At 44.3% G+C, this 26,590-nt stretch overlaps 1 protein-coding gene across 1 annotated transcript; it reads left to right on the forward strand.

The window, feature by feature from the left end:
- The first annotated feature begins 404 nt into the window (after window positions 1–404).
- Window positions 405–16,897, forward strand: DDX18 (DEAD-box helicase 18). The gene is made up of 14 exons (XM_019931906.3): window positions 405–577; window positions 2,059–2,499; window positions 4,995–5,135; window positions 6,593–6,728; window positions 7,086–7,186; window positions 7,307–7,506; window positions 7,600–7,714; window positions 9,885–10,024; window positions 10,768–10,929; window positions 11,261–11,413; window positions 12,041–12,154; window positions 13,580–13,636; window positions 13,964–14,141; window positions 15,195–16,897. Exons 1-14 carry the CDS (start codon window positions 493–495, stop codon window positions 15,335–15,337), a joined length of 2,166 nt encoding a protein of 721 aa, XP_019787465.1. The 5' UTR covers window positions 405–492; the 3' UTR covers window positions 15,338–16,897.
- The last annotated feature ends 9,693 nt before the right edge of the window (window positions 16,898–26,590 follow it).

A 26,590-nucleotide genomic window follows, 5' to 3' on the forward strand; every position in this document is an offset into this window, starting at 1 on the left:
CAAGTGACATGGAAAGTGTATTTCTCACTAAGGAGAGCAGTCAAACAAGTTTGAAAACACACATCTACATAATTTAGGTACTACTCAACTTAAATCGTCCAGGATCCAAAGAGGGTAGGAACATAAGAATGGAGACTCCCTAAGGCCCTCTGCTCGGCCTTGATTTTTCCCACTTCCCCGGGAGAAGCTCAAACTACCACATGTCCCCAGTGCTCTGCTGGCTCGGGCACAATGCGAAGGAACACAGCGCAGGGCCAGTCCTACGTTCCCCTAGAGGGCGCTGCAGAGAATCCGTTCTCCAAGGGTAAGACGGCGCACGCGCCCGGAAGCATTTCCGCTCCGGACCCACTTCCGCTCCGCCGACCGCGAGCGCTCCTGTGACGTATTTCCGGCTGGCTGAACTGAGCTCGGGTGGCCGGAAAGGAGGTAACGTCACCGGGGAGAGCAGAGAAGCCGGGTGTAGCGCCGCCGAGAAGGCACTTCACCGGCAACATGTCTCATTTACCGATGAAACTTTTACGCAAGAAGATCGAGAAGCGGAACCTCAAATTGCGACAGCGAAACCTAAAGCTCCAGGGTGAGATGCGCTGAGCTTCGCGGCGGCCTGGGTTGCGGAGGGAGCCAGCACGTGGTCCGTGGCGCTCTGCGGCGGCCGCGGGGCCGAGCGGCGCTGGTGGGGAGGCCCTGCGGCCCCGATGTAGCGCTGGCAGCGTCCCCACAGAGCGCGCGTGCTTGCGGAGCGTGGAAAGGCAGGCCGGGGCGGCCTCCCGTCGGGCCCCGCGCAGATGCCGACTCTCCGCGTGGCCCCAGATCTGCCGTTTCTGAGCAGCAGTTTGTCCTTACAGAGTTCGGGCACGAGGCTTCTAAGAGTTCGTTTCCAGCCTGCCCCACTTCCACCCTCCCTTTCTGACTTCCTCACCACCTCTAGGGTCATCCCCAACCCCCGTTTCCAATCAGTCACGTGGAACTTTCTCACCTCCCCGCATCTTCCTTTCACATCATTTGTCTCGTGTCTCTGTCGCTTCAGAACAAGCTGGGTGTCGCACTTCACAGAACATTCCTGATACCCTTGCCTTCCCCTACCCACCTGCCCTCTGTTTCGACTCTTGAAGAACTTCATCATTTTCAGCTCCCAAAGTGACTTTTTGCATATATCATACGCATGTGCGTAATCTCGTGCCCTGTCTTCCTGTCACCACTAACTTTAGGTTATAAATTTCTTAAGAGCTTCTACGTATTTGCATCCTTAAAGACTTCCATGAAAGGCATTTTACCTGAATGTCACTTTTCTTTACGTACCTCATTTGCAGTCCTAACTTCCTGACAGTGGGTCAGACATCCTGAAGTTATGTTAACCTTTTTTGGTCCTGTATAATACAGAAGCCCCCTAGGGCAGTGTTGGAGGCATAATGCCTTACACTAGCTGGTTTTCTGCAGAGATCAGTTGATTGAAAGAAATCCTGGAGGAGAGAAGAGGTGTGTGGGTTTTAGGAATAATGTTTTTGAAGTTCCCTTATATTTCCATTTCCTATAGAATAACAAAGCGTTGCTAACTACTTTAGTTAAAGGTAACAGATGATGGTGCTTTTTCTGTATATAAACAGGAACTTTTGTAAAGACAGTCTTAGGCGTTTATATATGATAAATATCAAGACAAATAAGTGGTTACATCAACAGAATTTTCAACTCACTGATGTCTAGGAAAGTATATTTGTCAGATACCTAATATTAGAATGTATATTTTGTAAGTAACATTGGCCCCATCTGTTTATTTAACCTCACTGAAGTTTTCCTGGTCCAGGCTTTTAACTCCTTATGGACAGAGATGTGGTTTTTTAAGTTAAAAAATCAGTGTGGCTTTCCCTTTTTTTTTTTTTTTAATTTATTTGTCCTGCAGTAGAACACTGTAAAATTGGAAGTTGTCTTAATATACATGACAGGAAAGTAAAAACTAAATCATTTCAGTCCTGGAAGCCATGACATTTCTCATTTGGGATACCAGTGTTTCTAAGTAAACCTTTCCTTCTTTGTCAATATGTGTGTTCTGTTTTTAAACAGGGGCCTCAGCTGTGAACTTGTCAGAAACTCAAAATGGAGATGTGTCAGAAAGAACAGTGGGAGGTGGAAAAATTAAAAAGTCCCTAAAACAGTCTGTGAATGTGGGCTTGTCAGAAACCCAAAATGGAGACATCTCTGAAGAAGCAGTAGTAGGTGGAAAAGTTAAAAAATTCCTAAAACAGTCTATGAATGCAGGCTGGTCAGAAGCCCAAAATGGAGACTTACCTAAAGAAACAGTGGAAAATGTAAAAGTTAAAAAATCCTCCAAGAAAAATGGAGACTTACCTAAAGAAACAGTGGAAAATGTAAAAGTTAAAAAATCCTCCAAGAAATCTACCACGCTGACCAGTGGGGAAGCAGCAATACAGTCTCCCAATTCAGAATCAAAAAAGAAGAAGAAGAAGAAGAAAAAGAGAAAAATAGTGGATGATGCTGGGCCTGGTATGTATTGTCGTTGAACTTAAGCTATTCAGGTTTTCAAGTTATCATTCTGCTTTTCCTCTCTTCTTCTTATGTCCACATGACATGCAAGACTCCTCTGTACTTACTGGCATAGGAGAAACTAGCCTGGTAGCTAAAGCAAACATTGAGGGGGCCGGAGGGGACTGCAGTTTAACGTTTCTCAAAATACTGCTCTTCTTGGGCAGTTAACTATCTGAGCTTTTTATGATAAACAGAACGTACTATGACATAGTATTGGGCTGGCCAGAAAGTTCATTCGGGTTTTTCCATAAGATCTTATGGGAAATATTTTAGGTTTACCTGTTTCCAAAGAGAATTGTGGAATTACTGACACTAAAGAAATCTGGGCTGGTAGTAGAATCTGTCTTGGGTCTTTATGTGTCAAGGACTTTGCATTAGCGATTCTTTTCATTTACGTCTTTTTTGCCCCATTCCTTTTTCCTACAATAAATTCCTGCCTTTGAAAGGCAACTTAGTGATAATTTGGATATGCAAAGTGTATAAAATAGCAGTTAGGAAACTTCTGAATAAATGGAACGTTAATTTCCAAGTGAGTAGAATGGCCAGGACTGGGGAGGCAGGGCTATTTTCTTTTGCAAGATTCTTGGATTGAATAAGCTTAGGTGAAAGAATAGGCATTTTAATTGAAATGTGAGCAAGCAGAGATTTCAAGACAAGATAGAACAGGTGTCAGCAGACTATTCAGCCTTCTGCCTATTTTTGCAAATAAAGCTTAATTGGAACACTGAGATGCCCATTTTTTTACTTGGCCTTTGTGGTGATAGAGACCATATGGCCTGCAAAGCCTAAAATATTTACAGTCTGGCCCTTTATAGAAGTTTGCAGGCACTTGTGTTAGCATATCCTATTCATCTTTTGTCTGAAATAAAGGTTTCATTTAGAAAGACACTTTGAATTTTCCAAACATGCATGGCTGTCTTTTTACTACCTACAGGCTATAATACATTCGTAAGTTATGAGAAATCGTTTAAACAAAAAGTGAAATAAGATAGAGAAAAGCATGAGGATTAGATATTACAGTTTTGATTTAAAGTGAGTGTAATCCTATTCTAAAATGATTAGTGCCCTTAGGATTCTTGTTCTGAGTATGCCTAAGGAAGTGATATTATTTCTTCTCTCAAGCATTGAATCACAGGGCTGGGAGTTTAAATCCTATTGGTAACCGTTAAGAACTGTTTTAAGGAAAACAGAAGTAATAAGCCTTGAAGACCAGCTGATAATATCCATGGCCTTTGAACGTGTGGGTCCTGCAGTGTTGACCATTTCCCAGAAGGGTGGTAGTAAGGTCCAAGGAAGAGGCCAGTCCTGGGCTACAAAGAGTCTGAGTTCTGGTTTAGGTCAATTCTGTTCTAACTAGCATCACTTGCTGCCATAAACTTGTAAAAGCCCAGCATGGTAGTTAACCCATTTGGCCCAGAGTGGAACATTTAAGATCATGATGGGAGGTAAGACTGCAAAGGTAGTTTAAGGGACTATGTTACGAAAGTTGTGGATGTAGAAATGAAAAGCCAGGAGGCCTTCCCTCTCCTCCCCTCACCACTTACATTCAAGGAACAGGCCAGTTTCTATCGCCCAGCTAAGTAGATTGTTGCTCTTGCTTTGCTGTCTGCCTCTAGTAACATGAAGAGCCTTTTGTGTTTCTGTTCCCCTTTAAAACAAAATTAGCTTTTATAGAAAATTTGTGTTCAATGGCATAGGAGGAAAAACCGGTGCTTGTTACAAGTTATTTTAAAAAACGTTAATGGCTTGCCCTTGTTTTTTTTCTCAGTAAAGTTTATAGAACTGGGTGTGATTAACATACTTAAATTGTTTAGTTCAGCTTATAAAAAATTTCTTGCTCACTTAAGATGGTATAATACATAAGTAGTAAGTCAGACAGAGAAAGAAATATTGTATGATATCACATATATGTGGAATCTGAAAAATAGTACAAATGAACTTACAAAACAGAAACAGACTCACAGACAGAAAACAAGCTTATGGTTACCAAAGGTGACGGGGGGTGGATAAATAGGGAATATGGGGTTAACAGATGCATGCTACCATATATAAAACAAAGAACAAGGATTTACTGTATAGCACAGGGAACTGTATTCAATATGATGAAAAAGAATTTTTTAAAAAGAATGTCAATATATACATATATGTATGTAGAACTGAATCACTTTGCTATATACCTGAAACCAACACAATATTGTAAATCAACTATACTTCAGTAAAAGAATATGTATTAAGAAGCCTAAAAAATAAAGTGTGTGTCCCACTGGGTTTTTTAATATAGCCAGATTTTTTAATCAGGAAAAAGAGATTCTTAGCAAATTAAAACTGAAAATATGTTAAGCTTTTGAAAATATGCCTTTTTGCATCACACGTCTTTTATTTTATGGTTTCATCTGGTATTCTTATTTTAAGAAAAAAATTTGGGGGGGGGCGGTTTGTCCTTTAATCCAAAGATTCCAAAAAAGCAAAAACTGAAGACAAAGGAGACTCTGAAGATGGTGCCCAGGCTCCTGAAGAAACAGAGAACAGTGTGGAGAAGCCAGACAATGAGGACGATGACAGCATGGTACCCAGCCTGCCCCTGGGACTGACAGGTAGCTATCAACGTTTTCCAGATAGATCTTCTCTAAAATGGCATGCCTCCTTGGATTATAGTATTTAAAGGTTCAATTGTGGCATTTAATTTACCTGGAAAAAATAAGTATTGACAAGAAATGGTTTTATATCTAACTATTGCTTTTTATCATCCACGTTGTGTGCCTTAGTTCTTGTTGTTTCTTTCTCTATTTTTCCCTTTTCTTTATTTCTAACACTAAATATTTTGACATGCACACGAATAGTTCTTGGGGTCCTCTGTTCCTTTGGTTTGTCACTTTCTAAAGCTCACTCCATGTTGTAGGAAAATCATTGGCCCGGAAGTCTGGAGCCCAGAGGTTCAATACTGGCTCCATTACTAAAAGAGAAGGGTGAAATTAACCTTATTGAGGGGCTTGTGCCAGAGTCACCTCCTGTAGCCTCTATTTCTTTACCTGTAAAGTCAAGCGTTTAGGCTAGAATCAGTTGCTCCTAACCAGAAATGTCTAGCAGTTGCTTGGGTTGTTTGGTTTGGGTTTTTTGTTTATTAAAATAATTGAGGCCCAGCACCCAATCTCCATAACCAAAATTGCAAAGGTTTTGGCAGTGGTTCTCAAACAGGGTAATTTTACCTCCCAGGTAGGGTGACCGGCTCATCCCAGTTTTCCCATTCAAAGTCCTGCATCCCTTAAACCTCTGTCCCAGGCAAACCATGAGGGTTGGCCACCAATATGTTTGGTTGTCAGAACTGGGGGCAGGCTACAGGCATCCAGGAGGTAGAGGTCAGTGATGCTGCAGGACATCCTATAATGCATAGGACAGCCTCTCGCAACAAAAAATTATCCATCCCAAAATGTCAGTGGTGTCAAGGTTGCCAAAACTTGGGTTATAGCCAGGGCACGTGTGGGGCGGGGAGCTCCCGGGTGATCCTGATGCCTCCCCGTGCTGGAGAACCACAGCACACCTGATATATGGGTACAGTCTAACCATCTGTGGCTACATCTGACTCTTCTCAGTTGTCTTTCTGGAGTGAGAGTTACTATTTTGATTGATTTCGTATTCAGTTTTTATTACACTGAATGCTTTCACTTTTTATTTCACATTTCTTAAACATTTCATTTCTCTCTGAACTCTCCCCCTGCAAACCACCCCCGCCTCTCCCCTCTCCCCTTCCCGCCACCTTGGCATTTTCATTTCATACAAGTCCCTTGACTGTACCACCTCTCCGTCTGTTATTTTGTTACAGTATAGGCTCTGGACTTTACATCACACGGCCATTAGCAGTGGAGAAACTACAAAGGTATAAGGGTTTTTTATAGGAATGGTTGGGGTTTATTCTCTTCTTATTGGAAGAAGCTCTTCTAAGCTTGACACCAACCCAGTAATGTTTTCAATCAGCAAAACTAATTTAGGAAGCTAGCAATATTAAGTATTAAGAAAAGATAAATTTGCTAATGATAAACTGTCTTCTCTTTAGGAGCTTTTGAGGATACTTCGTTTGATTCTCTGACTAATCTTGTCAATGAGAACACTCTGAAGGCAATAAAAGAAATGGGCTTTACAAACATGACTGAAATTCAGCATAAAAGTATCAGACCACTTCTGGAAGGCAGGTATGATTAACATTGAGGTTTGGGCATTAGTGCTATTTTTAGTGCTAGTAGTTTGGAAAGAAAATACCAGTATGTTCTATTGATCTTGCACCGTGTTGGGTAACATACCCAACCTTCGTTAAAGGCTTTAGCTTCTTTACTGATGTTTGGAGAAAATTGTTCACTTCTGTTTTTAGCACAGTTCTTATTTTTGAGTTAAGTATTTATAACCCACATGATTGATTTCAGTGATAGAGAAGGTGGGGACTTTTTTCTTGTTATGATCCAGCCTCAGTGCCTAAAACATGTGTGATAGTACATGGTACTTGTTGAATGAGTAGACTAAATGTCTCTCTCCTTTTCCTTCTTATTTTTTAGGGATCTTCTGGCAGCTGCAAAAACAGGCAGTGGCAAAACCCTGGCATTTCTCATTCCTGCAGTCGAACTCATTGTTAAGTTAAGGTTCATGCCCAGGAATGGTAAGTCTGTGGTCCCATTGGTTCTGCCAGTATCCCATTGGAAGTCTATTGTAGCTATTGGTGGACTCCTGGTGATAACTACAGTTTGACTTTCACTGTATATCCTCTTTTGCTTTTTAGGAACAGGAGTCCTTATCCTCTCACCTACTAGGGAACTGGCCATGCAGACTTTTGGTGTCCTTAAGGAACTGATGACACACCATGTTCACACGTATGGGTTAATAATGGGTGGCAGTAACAGATCTGCTGAAGCACAGAAGCTTGCCAATGGGATCAACGTCATTGTGGCCACACCGGGCCGTCTCCTGGACCATATGCAGGTAAGAGAACACTATTTTGTGGTCCCCATCTTTTGTCTGTGTGAAACATAAACTTGACAGCTAACAGTTTTTCTTTGTCCTTTGTCTTGTCAGAATACACCAGGGTTTATGTATAAAAACCTACAGTGTCTGGTTATTGATGAGGCTGATCGTATCTTGGATGTTGGGTTTGAAGAAGAATTAAAGCAAATTATTAAACTTCTGCCAAGTAAGTAGGTAGCATCTGCATGTGGTTTGCCGAGTAGCTGTTGGAAGGAGATGAGAGTTCTTCCTGTATGAAAACTACTAATGTCAGAATTTTAACTTAGCAAGTGAAGTGGTTGTGCCAGTCACCCTCAGATGTAGTTTGCAACATAAGCATCACTCTCACTAGTGACTTAATGCAGTGGTTTTGCCATTTGAGAGGCTGCCATGCAAGTTGAACAGTCCTAACGTACGTCTTGTTCCCGTCCGTCCCCGCCACCCCATCTCACATCTCCTGGGTAGCCATTGACTTGCTGCTTTCTGTGTTATGTTTGAGTGGTACATACCTTGGTTATAGTACTTGAAACATTGTAAACTGCTTATATCTATAAAAACACCATAGTTCAGTACATTATACAATTGTTTTTTTAATACTTCATTGAGGTATAATTAACATAATAATCTGTACATATTTTAAATGTATGATTTGATACGTTTTTGGCCTGTTTGCACCTCGAAACCATCACGACAGTCAATACAGTGAACATTTCCATAACCCTCAAAACTTTCTTTGTGCCTTTGTAATCCCTCCCTCTCACCGTCACCTGCTTCCAACAGCTGCCATGCACCTCTCTCACAGGTGACTATTGATCTGCTTCCTGTCACTGTAGATCAGTTTGCATTTTCCAGGGATTCATATGAATTCATATGCAGTGTAACTCTTTTTGTCTGGTTTCTTGTGCTCAGCAAATCCTTCTGTGATTCGTCTGTGCCGTTACACATATCAGTAGTTCTTTGCCTTATTCCTCAGTGGCGTTCTAGTGTATAAATATGCCACAACCTGTTTATCCATTTAACTGTTGATGGACGACTGTGTTGTTAACGGTTTCAGTCTACTACAAATAAAGTTGCTCTGAACATCCATCTACAGCTCTTTTTGTGGGCATGTATCTCCTTTTCTGTTGGGTGATTACCTAGGAATGGAGTGGCTGGTGTATGTTTAACTTGTACCAATTTACATCCCCATCAGCAGTGTATGGAATTTCCAGTTCCTCCTGTTAAATCTTGAAATTAGGTAGTGTTAACCGTCCAACTTTGTTCATTTTCAAAATTGTTTTGGCTTTGTTCATTTTCAAAATTGTCCTTGGCATTTCTATATGCATGTTAGAATCAGTTGGTTAATCTCTGGGGATCTTGGGATTGTACTGAATATTGATCATTGGTGGAAGACAATGTTGAGTCATTCAACACGTGAATGAGGTAGATCTTCGTTTATTAGCTCCCTAATTTCTCTCAGCAGTGTTTCAGAGTTCAGTGTACAGGTTTTTTCATATCTTGGTGAGATAAAGTTTTCCACTTAATTGTTTTCTTGCCTGATTGAGCTGGCCAGAACCTCCAGTATAATCCTGAATAGAACTGGCAAGAGAAGACATCTTTGTCTTACTCCTGATCTTAGGTGGGAAAGCATTCAGTCTTTCACCATTAAGTATGATGTTAGCTGTAGATGCTCTAGATCTGTATGCCCTATGTCAGACTGAGGGTGATCCCTTTTGTTCCTAGTTTGCTGAGGTTTTTCTTAAATCAGAAATAAATGTTAAATTCTGACAGATGTTTTTTCTGTGTCTGTTGAAATGATCAGGTGTTTTTTCTTTAGTCTGTTAATATGGTAAATTATATTGGTTAATTTTCAACTGTTAACCAACCCTGCGTTCCGAGAATAAACCCCACTTGGTCATGGTGCATTATCCTTTATATATATTTCTGGATTCCCTTTGCTAAAACTTTGTAAAAAGTATGAGTTGGGAAGTAAGCTCTCTTCAGTGTCCTGGAGAGTTTATGAAATATTGATAATATTTCTTAAGTGTTTGATAGACTTCAACAGCAGAGGCCATTGGGGCTGGAGTCTTCTTTACATGAAGATTTTAACTATAATTTCCTTAATAGATACAAGGCTATTCAGGTTTTCTGTTTCTTCTTGAGCAAGCTTTAGCAGTTTCTTTTTCAAGGAAGCTATCCATTTCATCTTAGTTGTCAAATGTCTAGACATAAAGTTGTCCATGGTGTTCCTTTCTTACTATTTATAGTGATACCATGTCTCTCATTTCTGATAGTTCCATTGAGAGCGTTTTTAGTTGTGAAGCAGTTCTAAAGGTTCCCTGAAGGATCTGGGTTATGTTTATGTGGGTGTGTTTCAGCCCGCAGACAGACCATGCTCTTTTCTGCCACACAAACCCGGAAAGTTGAAGACCTGGCAAGGATTTCTCTGAAAAAGGAGCCCTTGTATGTTGGTGTTGATGACGATAAAGCTCATGCAACCGTGGATGGTCTTGAGCAGGTACTTCTTGTCAATACCTTCAATTTTAAGGATCGTTGGTGTTTCCTTGCAAGTGTTTGGAGGATCGTCTAGGAAGCAAATGGGTTAATGAACTAAATATATCACTGCCAATTTTAGATGAGTAAAAAACATTTCGCTGTTTAATCATCTCTTGCGCTAAGATGTGAGGTGAGTTAGTTAGAAGGCAGAGAGGCTGGATTCAGGCGCCTCGCTGTGGAAATGAGGTGGCAGAGATCCAGACTGGGTTGATTAAAAATAGAGCTGTAAGGTTGAGTCTTGATGAATGATATGTTTCCTGTAACACTTTAGCTTAAAAACCTTTCGTTGGTGGTTTAGTTTTTAAAAATATATTCACCCAGCTTTGTTATCGTGTTTAGGACAGTGTGGTTATTTGCGATCTTGCTGTTAAGGACCTTCTAAAAATGAATCATTGATACACTTTGAGGGTTCTAGTTAATAGAGGTATTGGTATATTATGATTACAAGAACTTAATAACCAGTAGTCTCAGAAATATGGAAAGTATTTAGTATCCAGTGATTGTGGCCAATAAAAGGAGTCAGTAGTTAAAATTAGTCTTATTTTAGGAATGCGTTGTTATAATGAAGGCAGTAATTTTGCTGTAGGTGAGGCATAACAGTGTATATGCTGTATTAATCTGTGCTCTCCATCAAATTATATTAGTTCATGAAGCTGAAAATGTCCTTTTGATTATTTTGTGTCTGTTCACTTGAACCTCTCCTAGGGATATGTTGTCTGTCCTTCCGAAAAGAGATTCCTCCTACTCTTTACATTCCTTAAGAAGAACCGGAAGAAGAAACTAATGGTCTTCTTTTCATCCTGTAAGTCCGTGAAATACCACTATGAGTTGCTGAACTACATCGATTTGCCGGTCTTGGCCATTCATGTAAGTGATTATGATGAATTTATTAAAAACAGTTTACACTTATCGAGTTATATAGATTGTGGGGATTGAGGTATTGCTCTCTCCTCCAAACATAGTTCTAAGTAGTTTGGGCGATAGTGGGTGGCTGATCCTGTGTGGAGGGAGCTTTGCTGGGGGTGGAGGGGCGGGGACCAGAAAGGAGGAGAGGACGCCATCCCTTGAGGAAATAGCACAGGTTATGAACTTGAAATAAAGCAGGGTAATAGTTCCACAGTTCGGGGATTCTACATCGAGACCTCCCGCAAACAACTTCAACTTTTCTGATCCAATGGATGTTTTGTTTTGATTCTAGGGAAGGCAGAAACAAAATAAGCGTACGACCACGTTCTTCCAGTTCTGCAATGCAGATTCGGGGATCTTGTTGTGTACAGACGTGGCAGCTAGAGGGCTGGATATTCCTGAAGTGGACTGGATTGTTCAGTATGACCCTCCGGATGACCCCAAGGTTCCCTGAGAAATTCCACATTCCACAGAATATCCCTTTAATGTGCAGTGACTGCAGTATTTCTCTGATGCTGATAGTGTTTAGGGCTTTTGCAGGACCCAAAGAGGGTGTGTGCAAGGAGATTTGAGAGGTGTCCGTGGGACTTAAGTTAGGATCTGTTAAGAGCAGTAGATGTCAGAAGGAAATAAAATTTGCTTACAGAGATAGATACCATTCTTTAGTATATGTAATAAAATAAGTTTTATTGGGTATTTCAACAAACAATAGATTATATAAATTATCAGCCAGCATTTAAATATGTTTCCCAAAGCCCTTTTGAAGTTGAAGCACACTTAATAGTCATTTGATTAGATCATAGAATTATCGGGAATGTTCTGTCTAGCTTTCCTTGGCCCCGGGCATGGCTCTGTTACCTCTGTGGGGATGCTCCCTGCAGAAGGAATGGGGGACTAGCTTTGGGGAGCATGGTCACGGGCTGCGTGACGCCACTAGGTGGAGGTGGGCACCGTCTCACACTGATGTGCTGGCACACTGCCGTCCACTACCATGCGAGTTCTGGACGTGCAGATCGCCACGGGTTGCCATGGAAACCAGTGTATTACCTCGGGTTTTCTCTCTCCACCAAAGGAATACATTCATCGTGTGGGCAGAACAGCCAGAGGCCTGAACGGCAGAGGGCATGCCTTGCTCATTTTGCGCCCTGAAGAACTGGGTTTCCTTCGCTACTTGAAGCAATCCAAGGTAAAGACCTTCACTTGGAAAACCTTAAGCTGGGGACAGAGTCCTCTCGAGAGGAGTTCGTTACCGGTGCACGTGGCCTTAAGCACCATTTCTAGGTGTGTCCGAGGAGTCCTGCGTCGTCGCCATGCTGTTCGGACGGTTGTTACAGCAGTTTAGCAGATGAGATTTATGTGGGTCGCCCCCAGGAAGTGTGAGCAGAAAACTATCCTCGAGGCCCCGTTCTTGAGCTCCGTGTCGCGCAGGGTGCATCCAGTCCCCAGTCTCCACTCATCCCCCCAGCCGTGTTTGAAACCTCTTCCCTCCTTGTGAGTGAACTCCCCCACACCGGTCATCTCTGCTCTCCTGCTGCAGCCTTTCTCCACGTGTCTTCACCCTGGTGTCTGCACCTCGCCCGAGGCCAAGGGAACCCATTCCTTCCTACCTCTTCCTCCCTCAGGCCCGTATTCGTTGACTCAGTCCCTCCCTGGCAGTTAGCTCTTTACCATCTCAAGTGACTGACCAAAAAAATAACTTCAACCCTAAACCCACTCTCCTATCACTAGGTCCAGCATGGCTACTGCCTGTCGCCTTTCCTCAATCTGCCGTTTTGAAAAGTGGGTTATATTTCAACTCCTCTGATTTTGGTCTCCAGTCCGCCCTAATCGGGCTTTGGCCTCTCTCTTGCCAGGTCGTGAGAATGCTTGTCGGGCCTCCTCACTGGCACCGTGTCGCCTGGTGGATTTTCCTTCCCCCGCTGCCCCCATCGTGGAGCAGTTCCTAGGGATTGCCATCAGCCCTTGCACTTTTTCTCCAGATGCCTGTTTCCTGGCTCTCAGATAGCCTCTGCTTCCGCTAGCTGCCGTCTCCTCTGGGAGGCCCTGCCCTCCTTCATGTCCCCCCAGCACGGGTGCTCGACAAGTTGTCTCGTCACTTACCTGTCTCCGCCCAAGGCTGCAGGCTCCCTGATGGCAGGGCCCATGATTTGGGCAGCTGTTCTTTTCCCCCAGCATCTAGCACCGGTCTTGCACTTTCCCAGTCATCTAATAAGTTAGAACTGCTAAGAAATATCCTTCCTGTAGGAGTTTGTGATCATTGTGACCTAGTCACAGGGCAGTGTGGTGTTGGAGAGAAGGGCTAGTGGTTCCTTCAGCTAGAAGCTTCAAGCTGCTTCATCACGTTGCATCCACAGAGATCTTTGTTTAGAGAAAAGGGCTTCAGTGATTTATTGCCCCTGCCAGTTTCTCGCCTTTTCTTTCAAGAGGGTTCCATAGTGTGATTCCTGTGCAGTGAACAGAGGGAAGGTAAGCCTTTCCCATTGGCATTGGGAGACAAGCAGATGTCTGGCCCATGGGATCCCACAGGCCTGTTCCCTTTCATCTCTTCAGTGCCTGACGAGCTGCAGCAGAGCCATCCTGCTTTACTCATCTGCGTGCTTTTGTTTTCTAGGTTCCATTAAGTGAATTTGAGTTTTCCTGGTCCAAAATTTCTGACATTCAGTCTCAGGTATGCAGGGCAGAGGGGGAGGAAGGGTCTTCCCAGCACCACCTTTGTAGTGTCTCATTGACAGTCGTTGTACTCTGAGTCTCCCTTTTCATAAAGTGAGAAGTTTGGATGGACTGAGTGATTGTTGCGGTGTCTTGTTGTGCTGGTGACCACATTCCAGAGCTCTCTACGTTGTTTCAGTCCGTATCTTATAATAATTTTGTCATTATTCTTAACTGCAGCCTGATTTTGCAGGTATTACAGAGCTTGGAGCAAGTGTATTGGAACAAATGTTTTATATGACGTGCTTTTTTATTTCATTAAAAGCAATATTTCTTTCTGTTTCAGCTTGAAAAACTGATTGAAAAGAACTACTTCCTTCATAAGTCAGCCCAGGAAGCGTATAAGTCATACATTCGAGCGTATGATTCCCATTCGCTGAAACAGATCTTTAATGTTAATAACTTAAACTTGCCTCAGGTTGCTCTGTCATTTGGTTTCAAGGTGCCTCCTTTTGTTGATTTGAGTATCCTTTTCTTTGTGGTTATGAATTCGTCCAGGCATTAAGGGACAGAAGCTTGACTGGGGGCCTTGGGGCTTAGCACTTGGGTTGGTGTGTCTGCTCTGGCCGAGGCCTGCAGGGCCCAGGCCTTCAAGCTGGTCACTGACCTCTTGTCAGTGCTCACATGGGGTGGGCAGGGGTTAATTGTCAGGGTGGAGACTACAGAAGCGAGACAGTTCATGGCTTTCAAAAAGACATCAGAATTTGAGTGGCAGACGGAGCAGGGGGAGTTGTATGTTCTGGGGAGAAGCTCAGAGGGGCAGGGCTTGGCGGTTGTGTGGCTTCACTATACAGGGTACACAGAGGAGCGGGATACCTTGAAGAAGCTGAAGACAAGATGGAACCTCTCAGAGGGCTCTTATCCTCTCAGTCATTGAAGCGTTTCATGCAAGGAAATTGCAAGACCAGTGAAAGAAAACCTAAGTGCTACTCAAGATAAAAGGCAAAGGGAACACGTCCAGTTGCTTCTGTTACGATATGTAATATGTGTTTTATTACACATTTTCAACAGAAGAAACAGCCAGCTAGAGTGAGGCCTGCTCGTTAACACTGTGGTAGAAACTCCCAAGGGGACTTGGAGGACCACAGTTTGGGTGGCCGTCCGCATCGTGAGCATCGAGTGAATGTCTGCTGTTGTGAAGACATGTTGAGTCCCCTTGTGACAGGAAGAGCAACTCCACTCGGTCAGGCACCTCTGAATCAGCTCCCAACAGAGGTGAAAGTCACTTTGTTTTGACACTGGGAGTATTTCTTAATGTGTTCCTATACACTTAGCGATTTACCTCTTCGGCTTCAGTGCGTGGAAAAATACAAGTATTGCACTGGGCTAAACATCTGCCCTGCTAGTTTTAGTCCACAGTCACGTGGCCACTCCTGGTTGTCTGGAATGTTCGCGTGTGTTTGTGGCCTGGGGAGGGGTGGTGGGGCCCCTGGGGTACAGCTGGCTGGTTCTTCTGCAGACGGTAGACTGGAGTCCTTGTCTTTGTGTTGCTTGATTTCCTTAACGTCCCCCTTTAGACGTGAACAGCAATGACGGCAAACTTAAAAAAAGGGGTGGCGGCGGTGGCTTCGGCTACCAGAAAGCCAGAAAAGTCGAGAAGTCCAAGATCTTCAAGCACATAAGCAAGAAACCATCTGACGGCAGGCAGTTCTCTCACTGAAGACACGCCTTTGTCCTGAAATGGATTTTTTTTTCTTGCTCTAACAAAGGAATTGTTGCTGTAGGATTTGGGACTCATCTAACAAGAGTGTGAATTGACTTGCGGCGCTGGCACTGATATTTCCAGTGGGTCTCTTTGGGGATATCAAACAGTTCAGTATTTCTTGATTGGCCAAGGACAGAGCAAGGGATCTTCTTAGTCTTTGTGATGATAGAATGTTTTTAAGTTTAAATCTTTTTTTTCCCAAACCTGGTGACTGTTCTAGTGTAATTCTTTTGGTACCTTTCCTTCCTGGTGTCTGAAGACTTGTATGGCTTAGGGTGCTGTGTCAGCCTGCCAGACAGGGCAGGTGACACTGGACAGCTGCAGTTATCTCAGTTTATTTTTTTAGTTTTGGTTGTTTCTTGGACCTTTAGTTGTTTCTTGGACCTAACTTTAGTAGTTTTCTGACCCCCTGCGGAAAATGCTGCCACGTAAAAGGGCAGAGGGCTTTGGGAAATACCTAAGAAGCACCTCCGGTTAAAGGTGACACTGTTTTTTTTATATGTGGGATTTTAAAACAGTGATCCTTTCTCCATTTCACTTTTTTAAGAGGAAGAAGTACGGGTTGTCATTGTTACTTGAGTAAAGTGCCCCAGCAGTCCTGACATGGAGGGTAGGGCGGGGATGGGGTCTGAGAGTTTTGAGCCTCATTTACAGGTGTAATAATACTCTGCTGTTATCCATTTGGTAACTTAGCAGACTTTTTTTTTTTTAAAGGCACAGAGAATGGTGACACTCCTCAGTCAAACTTGTTTGTTTGAAGTGGTTTGGAGTTTGGTGAGCCCTTCCAACTCTTCATAAGGACTTAGAAGGCAGAGCATCTTTTTGAGAAAAATTGCCTCTTTCAGATCCATGAAAGAAAAACAGATTTATGGTGAAAATTGAAAATGAACATACATCAGAATGAGCAACGAAGTCAGTGGTTTAGTCAGATGGGGTTATTTACTTGTTGTAGGAACTTTTGATTTCTGGTGTGTTTTATGTTTTATTTTTAGTGTGTTTTGTAACTACAGAATGGTTATTACATTTTGTAGCTATTTAAAACCAAAGTTGCTAGCATCATTTTGCTGTTGTACCAGTTCTTATTCATAGATTCCTATTAAATATAAGTATCAAATGTAGAAGAAACAGTGGTAAACAGCACTGCAGTAGGAAAAGGAAAGAATGATATACTTACTGTTCCACACCTGGGCCCGACCACTGTCCCCCTAGCTAGACATGTCCTGGGTTTCAGACCTTGATTGCTGGACTTCTGGCATTTAATAACTGTTCTCTTTCCAGTAACTATTCTTTTTTGTTTCAGAAATAATCATGTTTCAGAAAGTACACAAAAGCAAAGAGAAGAATATTTAATCCCTGAACAGAAGTAAATACTGCCAATATTTTGATACATAACCCTCCAGTGTTTTGTATACATACTTTTTTTTTAATCAAAGGTGAAGTAAGTCATCCTTACCCACTATTTGTAACCATCTTGTTTCATAACATTATTTTCCTGTCATTAAATAATTACATCAACTTTGTATCTCATTTATTACTATGCATTAACCTTGCCTGGTCTGCCTGGATTTGAGTTCTGAATACCTGCGTGCCCCACACTGGCTCTCCTTGTCTCAATGTGTCTAGTGCCTGTTTTGTCATTTGTGAGAAGAGTATATAAACAGAAGGTGGAAAGATTGTTCTTACTGTGATAACGGCTTACTTCAGGACTTGCTGGGAGTCCTGTGTGAAATTCTGCTGGCAGGCTGGTCCAGCCTAGGGACATCCAGACAACCAGACTTGACCGACCTGGCCAGGATTCAAATGTGAGGGAGCGGTCACTAGAGTCAGATAACGAGGTCAGTGCAGCACCATCTGCAAGGCTCGTTTGCACAAAGAGAAGGCCTCCTTAGGTTCCTGTGCTAAGAACACAGCAGCTGCTGGTGGCATGTGTGCAGCCACTAACTTGACAAATGGGATTAAGTGGCTTCAGCCAGGAAGGCCAGGCAGCGTGGACTGGAAGCCAAGCAGGTCACTGCCAGCAAGTAGAGACCTTTGGGTCCTCTGGACTACAGGTGTGTCATTGCTATTTCTAAGTTTATTTTGGTCTTAGCTGCCCAGGTTAAAGCTGAATTTGGGATATCCAAAAAAGGATCTTGTTTATTCAAAAATACGTAGTGGTGGGACTTCCCTGGTGGCGCAGCGGTTAAGAATCGGCCTGCCAATGCAGGGGACATGGGTTCAAGCCCTGGTCTGGGAAGATCCCACATGCCGCGGAGCAACTAAGCCTGTGCTCCACAACAAGAGAGGCCACCGCAATGAGAAGCCCGCGCACCGCAAAGAAGAGTAGACCCCGCCTGCCGCAACTAGAGAAAGTCAGCGTGCAGCAACGAAGACCCAATGCAGCCAAAAATAAATTTATATTAAGAAAAAAAAAAAATGGTGGTTACAAATGAGTGCTCTGGAACCAGAATGCCTGGGTTCAAATTCCAGCTCTGCCTGTTCTCTGGGCCTGTTAAATGAGTGAAACAAAGAAAGTGATAAAACCTACTTTGTAAGGTGGTAAGAATTGAATGCACTAACGTGTAAGGTGCTAGGACAGTACGAAGTACCTGTTAGCTGTCTTTATTAGTACCTAAATCCTACACAAAAGGCCTGCTGCCCAACGGACTCAGGTACAAGGACTCACTGAAAAGCCTGAGCTATCTTGGGCCTTTGGAGAACAGGCCAAGGATTTCTGACAGTCCAGGTCCCCTGGAATTCTGATCAGATCCAAGTTTTGGGAAGTGCTCCAATCCTGCAGTACCTTCCTAAGGCAACTGTCAAGTTGATTCATGCAGTTTTCAAGGCTGATTTGTATTGGGTGTTTGGTGGAGGGAACAATGACTGGATAACGCTGAATGTTCATGAATCGAGAGCCTGCTAGGTGCCAGGAATTGCAGAGGACACGGATGCATGTGGCTGAGCTCCTCTTAGGAGCCTGGTAGGTCTAGAGAAGATAGGTGTCATAAGCAATTGTGATATTGTTTTACAATTACATAAGCAATTGTATCTATTGTTTCTAGATATGCAGATATCTAGAGAAATGTCCCAGCTATTTCTAAGCCTGGAAATTCTGCATCCTTGGGTTCAGGTGGACTTCAGCTGATAAAGAGACGTCGGAACCTTCTCTACCTTTGGAAGACAGGCTTCTGTTCTGGGAAGTGAGTTCCCAAATGCCACACAAGAAATGTGCCACACAAGAAAGCCCGAGATTTTTTTTTTTTTTTTAAGATTTTTCTTGCCCATGCCCAGGAGATTGCCCATATAGGCCTTTAGCAGGGCAGAGGAATCTGGACGGTTCTCAGCACAGCTAGGTGTGGGAACATCCAGTCTAGAGTACAAACACAGTCTCTTGCTAAACCTTGTAATGATCTCATCCTGTAAAGTGAAATTGCCAGACGCAGGAAATGGCGTTAGTGTGTTTAGCCATCCACAAGGCAGGGTGGCCAGAAGAGACACCTAAGACTCAGGCTTTCCAGCAAGAAACAGCTGTGCCTTTGTTTGAAATGCCTGACGTGGGAAAGCACAGTGCAGGACAGCACAACAACCTTGGCCCCCATTCCTCCCCCAGCCAGCCAAAGCCTCGAGATCCCCCAACAGTGCTCCATTCATGGGATCCAGTTGGTTGGTGTTAGCACAGGAGATGTCATTAAGAAAGCCATTCTCCCCTCTAGGACTCAGCATCTCAGCTGTAATTTAAGGTAGGGGGAGGGGAGGGGATGCAAACAAATTTTAACTAGATGACCGCTGTAGTGGACATTTTTGGCTTGTGGGGCTGCCCAGCATCCGATCTCCTTCCTGGGTTCAGAGACCGAACCATGTAAGTCCTGGCGTGTGGGCAGGGTCGCTTCCCATTGGAAAGCAGAAAGCTTCCCCTGCAGTCAGAAGGGCTGTGACCTAGGTGTAACCTGAAGGCATCAGAATGCTGAATCAGGTACTAAAAAAGGAGCAGACGCAAAGTGGCGGATTCCTCATGCATCTTCCAGAGACAGCTGCGTCAGGAGCAGAGGTGGCTCCAGCTGCGGCGTCCAGGCAGCAGCAGGACTTAACGCCAGATTGACTGTGGGACGTGACTTTGGCTGTGGTCCTGCCCATTATCGACCTGCCCCTATTTCTGCCTCTTCTCCAAGCCGGGGTCTCCAGCCACCCACTGTCATTTCAATTAATTCCTTTCAGTTTAGATCATTGAGTGGTTCTTTGTTGCTTATAAGAAAGAACCTAACGAAATAACCTCTAAGGCCCCTGCAACACTCAGTGACTCTCAGATTTGGTTCGTCTCTCTCCCTCTGTTGGGAGAGGGTAGAAAGTCCAGGTTGCTTCCCACCATCCAGGCTCTCCCCGCGCAGACTCCTGCCTCCTACACAGGGAAAATGGCTGATGTGGAGCAAAGCCAGGCGTTGAAACGTGCAAACATCCTTGAGGCAAGGATGCATCAAAAGAGGAACAAGCGGCAAGTTCGCCACCTCCAGGGAAAGATCATGGAGTACTGCTCTGGATCTGGGGGCCTGCGGGGCGGGAGGACGTGGGGCCTTCGCATTTCTCAGAGCCTCGTGTGGAGCACCGGCCCTGGTAACGGACCGGGCTGCCCTCATCGAACCTTCCAAGGCCGCAGCTTCTGGAGTCACAACCTGTGTGAAACCCGACTCCACCACTGATCGCGAGGCTTTGAACAGCGACTTCCCTCTCTGTGCCTCAGTTTCCTCATCCACAGAAAGGGAGGAAGTGACGGCATCCGCAGGATTAAACGCAGTAGAGCAAGGGAAAACTTTAGCACCGAATGGAGCCGAGTCAGCTCTTGGAAATGACAGCTATTGAAGCTACTACCGCGAACATCAGAAAAGGGATAGGGTGGGTCAGAAACAAAACAATGTTTTCTCGGACTTCCCTGCTTTCTCACACCCTCTCCCCACCATCAAAACGTCACGGTTTCAGACGTAGGCCAATAAAGCCCGGGAGGTGGCGTACGCTTTCTGTGATTCCGCATCTCGCCAGCAGGGGCCGTGGCAGCCGAGCGGGAGCGACCGGCGGCTGCGGCTGCGTCTGCGCTCCCGCGGCCCCTCTGCGCAGAATCCGGGGGTTGATTGGTCTTCCTTTTGTTGGCAGAGGAGGGCCATAGGGGGATCCTTCCCCCGGCCCCAGGCTAGAGGAAAGGGGGCGGGGCGAGTAGGGGGAGAGCAGGGGTGCCCGCTCGCCAGGCTCCACCCTGCTCAGGGCTGGCGCGGGTGTCCCCAGATGCAGACGGGACACAGAGCCCCTGAGTCCTGACAGAGCAGGCGATGCTGGCCGAGGGCTCAGGAGGCGTGCCTCGTAGCCCTGATGCTCCGGTCAATAGGGCTACCAGGGCGGCTGTGATAGATGAAAAATTTTAAAGGTCAGAAACCACATGAGCAATGAGCCTCAACTTTGTTCAAATAACGTGTATTTGAGCATCTACTAAGGGTAGAACCCCAGGAGTGTAGGGCGGTTCTGATGCCATTCTAGAAGCTTACTGTGAGAGGGATATGACATAAATACAGGGACAATGTACTATACAGAGAAAATAACCATCTCCAAGCATTAAATGATGGCAGCTTTGGGAAGGTGTGACGTCAGAGTGGAGTCTTGCAGGAGGCTTCACCTGGAGCAAAGCGGGTGACACAAGGGAGGAACCAGGTGTCCAGGCAACGATGTGAACAGCCTGAGCAAAGGCAAAAATGAAGCAGCTTGGGTAAAACAAGAACAGCACTGTCCATCTCACTGGGCTGCTGTAAGGATTCTATGAACCAATGTAAGCACTTCAGATATACTAGCGGCTATTAGCAGAGCAGGACGTGTACTTTAGGAGGCAGTGAGAGACGAGACTAGGAACCTGGGTGGAACTCAGAGAAAGGAGGCTAGAAAGCCAAGCCGTGAAGCTTGGACTTTAATTTGGTTCGCAGCGGAAAGAAAGCGGGTGCAATGTCAGATTGTGCATTAGGATTCATGCCGGCTAATGTTTAGGGTGGAGAGGACCAGGGTGAAACTGGAGGTGGGGCAAGCTGGGAATTAGAGAAGGAAACAAGAACAGAGATGAGACACTGTGATGCTGCAGTCCTCCAGACATGACACTGATGGATTCGGGGGTGACACTGGAGTGGCTCGAAGAAGACGGTGTGCTGACCACAAAGACGGGGCGCGGAGAGGAATGTGGTGCCGTTAGCGAATACAAAGGAGCCGAGGTGTCGCCTTGAGCAGGTAACCTTAAGTCGTTAGCTCACTTTCCTCCTCTAACTAATGGAAAACCATCCCTGCCTCACAGGTTTGTCGTGAGAATGAAATGAATCAACAGATGCAAAGCAGCTTCTGCATAGCAAGGACTGAACAAGTTTTAACCCCCTCGTCTCCCATTATGAAAATGCTGTCTTGTGTTGCCTTTTAATTATTTCATGTGACGAAGCTTTAGATCCTTGGCCAGTTCATCAGTGTACATACAAGTATTTTCCAAGTCTCCAATTTAATTTTCTTACAGATCATTTTTGTGCTTTGTGCTTACATCTACCTCATTTGGAAATTTTTCTCTCTGTTTCTTGATGTCTCTGCATGTACACCAGCGGTTCTCAACGGAGGTCATTTCCGTCTCACAGGGGACATTTGACAGTGTCTGCAGACATTTTTGGCCGTCATGATTGGGAGAAGGATGCTGCCAGTGCTTATCAGGCAGAGGCCAGAGATGCTGCTGAACACCCTACAGTGCACAGGACAGGCCCTCACAGCAGAGAATTATCCAGCCCCAAATGTCAGTGGCATCAAGAATGGGAAACCCTGACCTAGACCCTCCTTGAGGGCATGGCTCTGGGTCTTATTTATCTTTGTACCCCTTGTGTCTAACACACAGAGTTAAGAGTTTAATGAATAGGGGTTGAACAGAAAAGAAATCAGGAAGAGGTGCTGATTTCTGGGGAAGAAGAGGGACTTCGGAGCAAGTCAATGTTGCGAATTCAGCGGGATTCTGAGAGGCAAGGAGGACCAGAAGTCATAAGAGAACCTGCAGCAGGACGTTGGGAGTCATTCCGTCACCCATGAGAACTGTACTGAGTAACTACTTTGTATGAGGTGCTGTGCTAGACGCGGCGGCAGCAGAGGGGAGCAATTCCATGCCTACGCATAAGGAGCTCGTGGTCCACTGGAGGTGGAGACACTCGGAAGTAAATCCATCATGAGCAGAGCCTCGTGTGAGCCCTGAGGATGGGCCGCTAATGCTGCCTGGGGATTCATGGATGACGCGAGCAGTGACCAGAGGCAGGAGGGGCCGGGAGAGATCTCTTGGGTAAAGAAGAATAGCAAGGACTGGAAGATATTCCAGGTGGTGGGAACTACTCGTGCCAAGCGAAAACGGTGGAAACGCCGGGCAGGGCTGCGTGAGAGGACGGTGCGGAGTGATGTGTGGTGGGGAATAGCAGGTGAGCCAGGGCTCTGTATTTGGAGAAGGGTAGGAAACATTTGTAGGTGGACACAAAGACAGAGGGCGGTCAAGAGTCCTGTACAGCAGCTACACGGTGTCCTGTGTAATGAGCACTGATTTCCTGTTAAATAAAGGTTCTTGAACTGCCACCTTGCCTAGGTCAAGAGCCGCTGTAGCCGCTTCCCATTACCTGGGAAGGTAATGCTGTTTGCTTTCTTAGGATAGAAGAGGCTTAAACATATCCTTGGGCAAAGGAGCGAGAAATTGAAGATGGAAGAGAGAAAGTGAGGGTAGTCGAAGAAGCAAAACCTCAGAGAAGGCTGGCAGGTGAGTAATTGATTTAAACAGGACACTTTCCTGTTTGATGTTTTCCCCACTCTATGTGAAACTTAAGAAGTGTCTGTTTCCTAACAGCATCCCCGGGCATCCTTGGCTTTGAGGTGTAAGGTGGCATTCTAGCTCCCCTGGCACCAGAGCCTGGAGGTTTTCCGCTCCATAGGGACCCAGGTGAAAAGACCAGGTTCTGGTTAGAGCAGCCGTACCTCGGATATGTTGGGATCTGTGGCAGCCAAAATAATGCCCCCCCCCATAATGCCCATGTCCTAATCCCCAGAAACCATGAAAACACTACCTTACGTGACAAAAGGGACTTTGTGGATGTGATTAAGTGATAATCTTGAGATGGAAAGTTATCCTGGATTACCCAAATGGGCTAACTGTGATCACAGGGGTCCTTATAAGAGAAAGACAAGAGGGTCAGACTCAAAGAAGGTGATGTGACAACAGGAACAGAGATCAGAGAGTCAGGGAGAGATTTGAAGATACTACCCAGCCAGCTTTGAAGACAGAGGAAGGGCTGTGAGTCAAGGAATGCAGGCAGACGCTAGAAGCTGGAAAAGCAAGGAAACATTCTCCCTGGAGCCTCCAAAAGGCTCTGCTGACACTTTGACTTCAGTTCAGGGAAGCCCACTTTGGACTTCCGATTACTGTAAAATAATAAATTTGTGTTGTTTTACACCACGAAGTGTGTGGTAATTCATTACAGCAGCCATAGGAAACTAATATAGCACCTTTCCCCCATTTCGAGTTGAAAGACTTCTTTGTACCTGTGCACATTTCCCGGGATCCTTGGCAACCACTTGGAAGACACAAGCTGTAAAACCCTGGACTTCTGCATTCAGCCTTGGAACAATGTTCACAGCTGTGGAAACTGGAGTTTAAATCTTAAGGAATTGAAGACGCTTTAAAACAAGCTGTCTTTTGGCCACAAATTAGACATCTGGAAGTCTCATTACAGACTCTTCTGCAAACGCCAGTGTGACAAGGAATTAAATTCACCAGCATTCTCTGCTTCAGAGAAGTGTCCTCTGCAAACGCCAGCTGGATTGAACCCTTCCGCATCTGTGATGGACAGAGTGCAACAATGTATTCAATACCTACATGTTTGTTTCCCTCAATTCTTTCAGGTGACTTTGGGGAATAAGCGGTGGTGGAATGGTTGGAATACTCAGTTTTTTAGTCCACCTTCATTTCCCTCAACTCTAAGTAACAGCTTTACATGCCAGAACAGGTTACCATAGCAATATTTTCTAAGCAATAGATGGGCTGAATTGCACTATTGAAGCAGCTCAAGAGAAAATATGAATAACAACCTGGGAAAGTCCAGCATGCTACAGAGCCTCGAGGCTGTTAAAACAAGGGGCTCAATAGATTCCCTAGTGATCGATCAGAAAGGTGCGACCCCCAGGTCATATAAAGTGCAGTGTGGGCAGCCATGGATCACCCTCAGAACGCCCACTTCCTCATCTCCAAGTGACCCATCCATGAAGCTCAAATGACAAAAGACAAATTAAACAGGTTGGGGGGAGGAATCTTTGAAATTCATATCAAAAAGGGGTACTTGACAAAGTTCTCCTACAGGGATCCCAGGAAGACGGTGGTCACCCTAACAGAATAATTTTTTGATTTTTCTGAATCCCCACATAAAAACAGAGCAGCCAAAGAGCAAAACGAAAAACCACAGACAATAATTACATAAAAACAGAGCAGCCAGAGAGCAAAACAAAAATGCCACAGACAATAATTACAACAAAAAGTAGGTTACAGAGTGTCCCGTTGAATCCCCAAGCACAGGTGGGTGGGACAAAGCAGCAAACAGCCACAGACCTGCTGGTTATTGGCAAAGTGCAGGAGGAAACGGTGGGAAATAATGCAGCAGCTGATGGATCTAAGAACAGGAGAAACCCAAAAAGAACAAACAGGGGGCCAATTTGAGACCAGCAGATGAAACTGAGGGTTTTCCCACTCTATTGTGAGTGAGGGCAAGGTTGGAAGGGCTAGAGGAGTCCAATCCCTTTGAATCCTTTTTTGGGTAGCTCTAATGAGATATAATATATATTATTATACCATTCATGTACCATACAATTCACCAGCTGAAAGTCTTTTTCACATATTCAGGGAGTTGTGCAACCATCACCACAACCAATTTTAGAACATTTTCACCGCCTCAAAATGAAAGCCTGTGCCCATTAGCAGCCCCCTACCCCCTGCCTCCAGCCACTGGCAGTCACTCATCTACTCTCTGTTTTTATAAATATGCTTATTCTCTATCTTTCACATAAATGGAATCATACAATATGAAGCCTTTTGTGCCTGGCTTTTTTCGCTTAGCATGTTTTCAAGATTTTTCCATGTTGTCACGTGAACTAGTACTTCATCCCTTTTTATGGCCAAATAATAATCCATTGTATAAATATACCACATTTTGTTTAAACATTTGTCCATTGACGGGCGGGCATTTGGATTGTTTCTGTTTGGGGGTGTTATAAACAATGCTACGATGAACATTTGTGTACAAGTTTTTGTGTGGACACATATTTTCATTTCGCTTGGGAACATACCTAGGAGTGGAATTGTTGGGCCAAATAGTAACTCATGTTTAACTTTTTTGAGGAACTGCCAGGCTGTTTTCCAAAGTGTCTGCACCATTTGCATTTTTAACAGCAGTGTATGAAGTTTCTAATTTCTCACATCCTCAGTGACACTGGTTATTGTCTGACTGTGGCTTGTAGCCATCCTAGTAAGTGTGAAGTGATATCTCATTGTGATTTTGATTTTCATTTCTCTGATAACTAATGATGTCATGAAGATTTTCCTCCATGTTGTCTTCTAAGAATTTTACAGTTGCAGCCCTTACATTTTGGTCTTTGCTCTATTTTAGTTAATTTCTCTATATGGTGTGAGGTAAGGGTCTAACATAATTTCTTTATGTGTGGATATCCAGTTGTCCCAGCACCATTTTTTGAAGAGGATGTTCTTTCCCCCATTGAATGGTCTTGGCATCAATGTCAAAATCAACTGGCCATGAATATATGGGGTCATTTTTGGACTCTCTATTCCAGAGGTCTATTGTGTCTGTCTTTATGCCAGCTCCACACTATTTTGATGACTGTGACTTTTAGTCACTTTTGAATTTGGGAATTACGATTCCTACAACTTTGCTCTTCTTTTACACAATTGTTTTGGCTATTTTGAGATTCTGTATAAATTTTAGGATCAGGTTTTTTATTCTGGAAGAAGACCGTTGTGATTTTGATAGGGAGTACATTGAATCTATAGATCACACTGGGGAGTCTTTCAGTCTTAACAATATTGTCTTCCAATGCGTGAACATAGGATGTCTTTCTGTTTCTTGAAGTCTTTTAAAATTTCTTTCAGCAATATTTTGTAGTTTTAATTTACAAGTCCTGAACCTCTTTGGTTGATTTTAT

The sequence above is a fragment of the Tursiops truncatus genome, chromosome 7 (assembly GCF_011762595.2).
Source record: "Tursiops truncatus isolate mTurTru1 chromosome 7, mTurTru1.mat.Y, whole genome shotgun sequence".
In the NCBI taxonomy this organism is placed as follows: domain Eukaryota; kingdom Metazoa; phylum Chordata; class Mammalia; order Artiodactyla; family Delphinidae; genus Tursiops; species Tursiops truncatus.

Bases quoted from the DNA above. Each gene is read 5' to 3' on its own strand.
- DDX18 (XM_019931906.3), top strand. From the start codon at position 493: ATGTCTCATTTACCGATGAAACTTTTACGCAAGAAGATCGAGAAGCGG. The intron at 5,136-6,592 runs GTAGCTATCAAC...TCTTCTCTTTAG, and splicing joins CCTGCCCCTGGGACTGACAG to GAGCTTTTGAGGATACTTCG. The intron at 13,637-13,963 runs GTATGCAGGGCA...TTTCTGTTTCAG, and splicing joins TTTCTGACATTCAGTCTCAG to CTTGAAAAACTGATTGAAAA.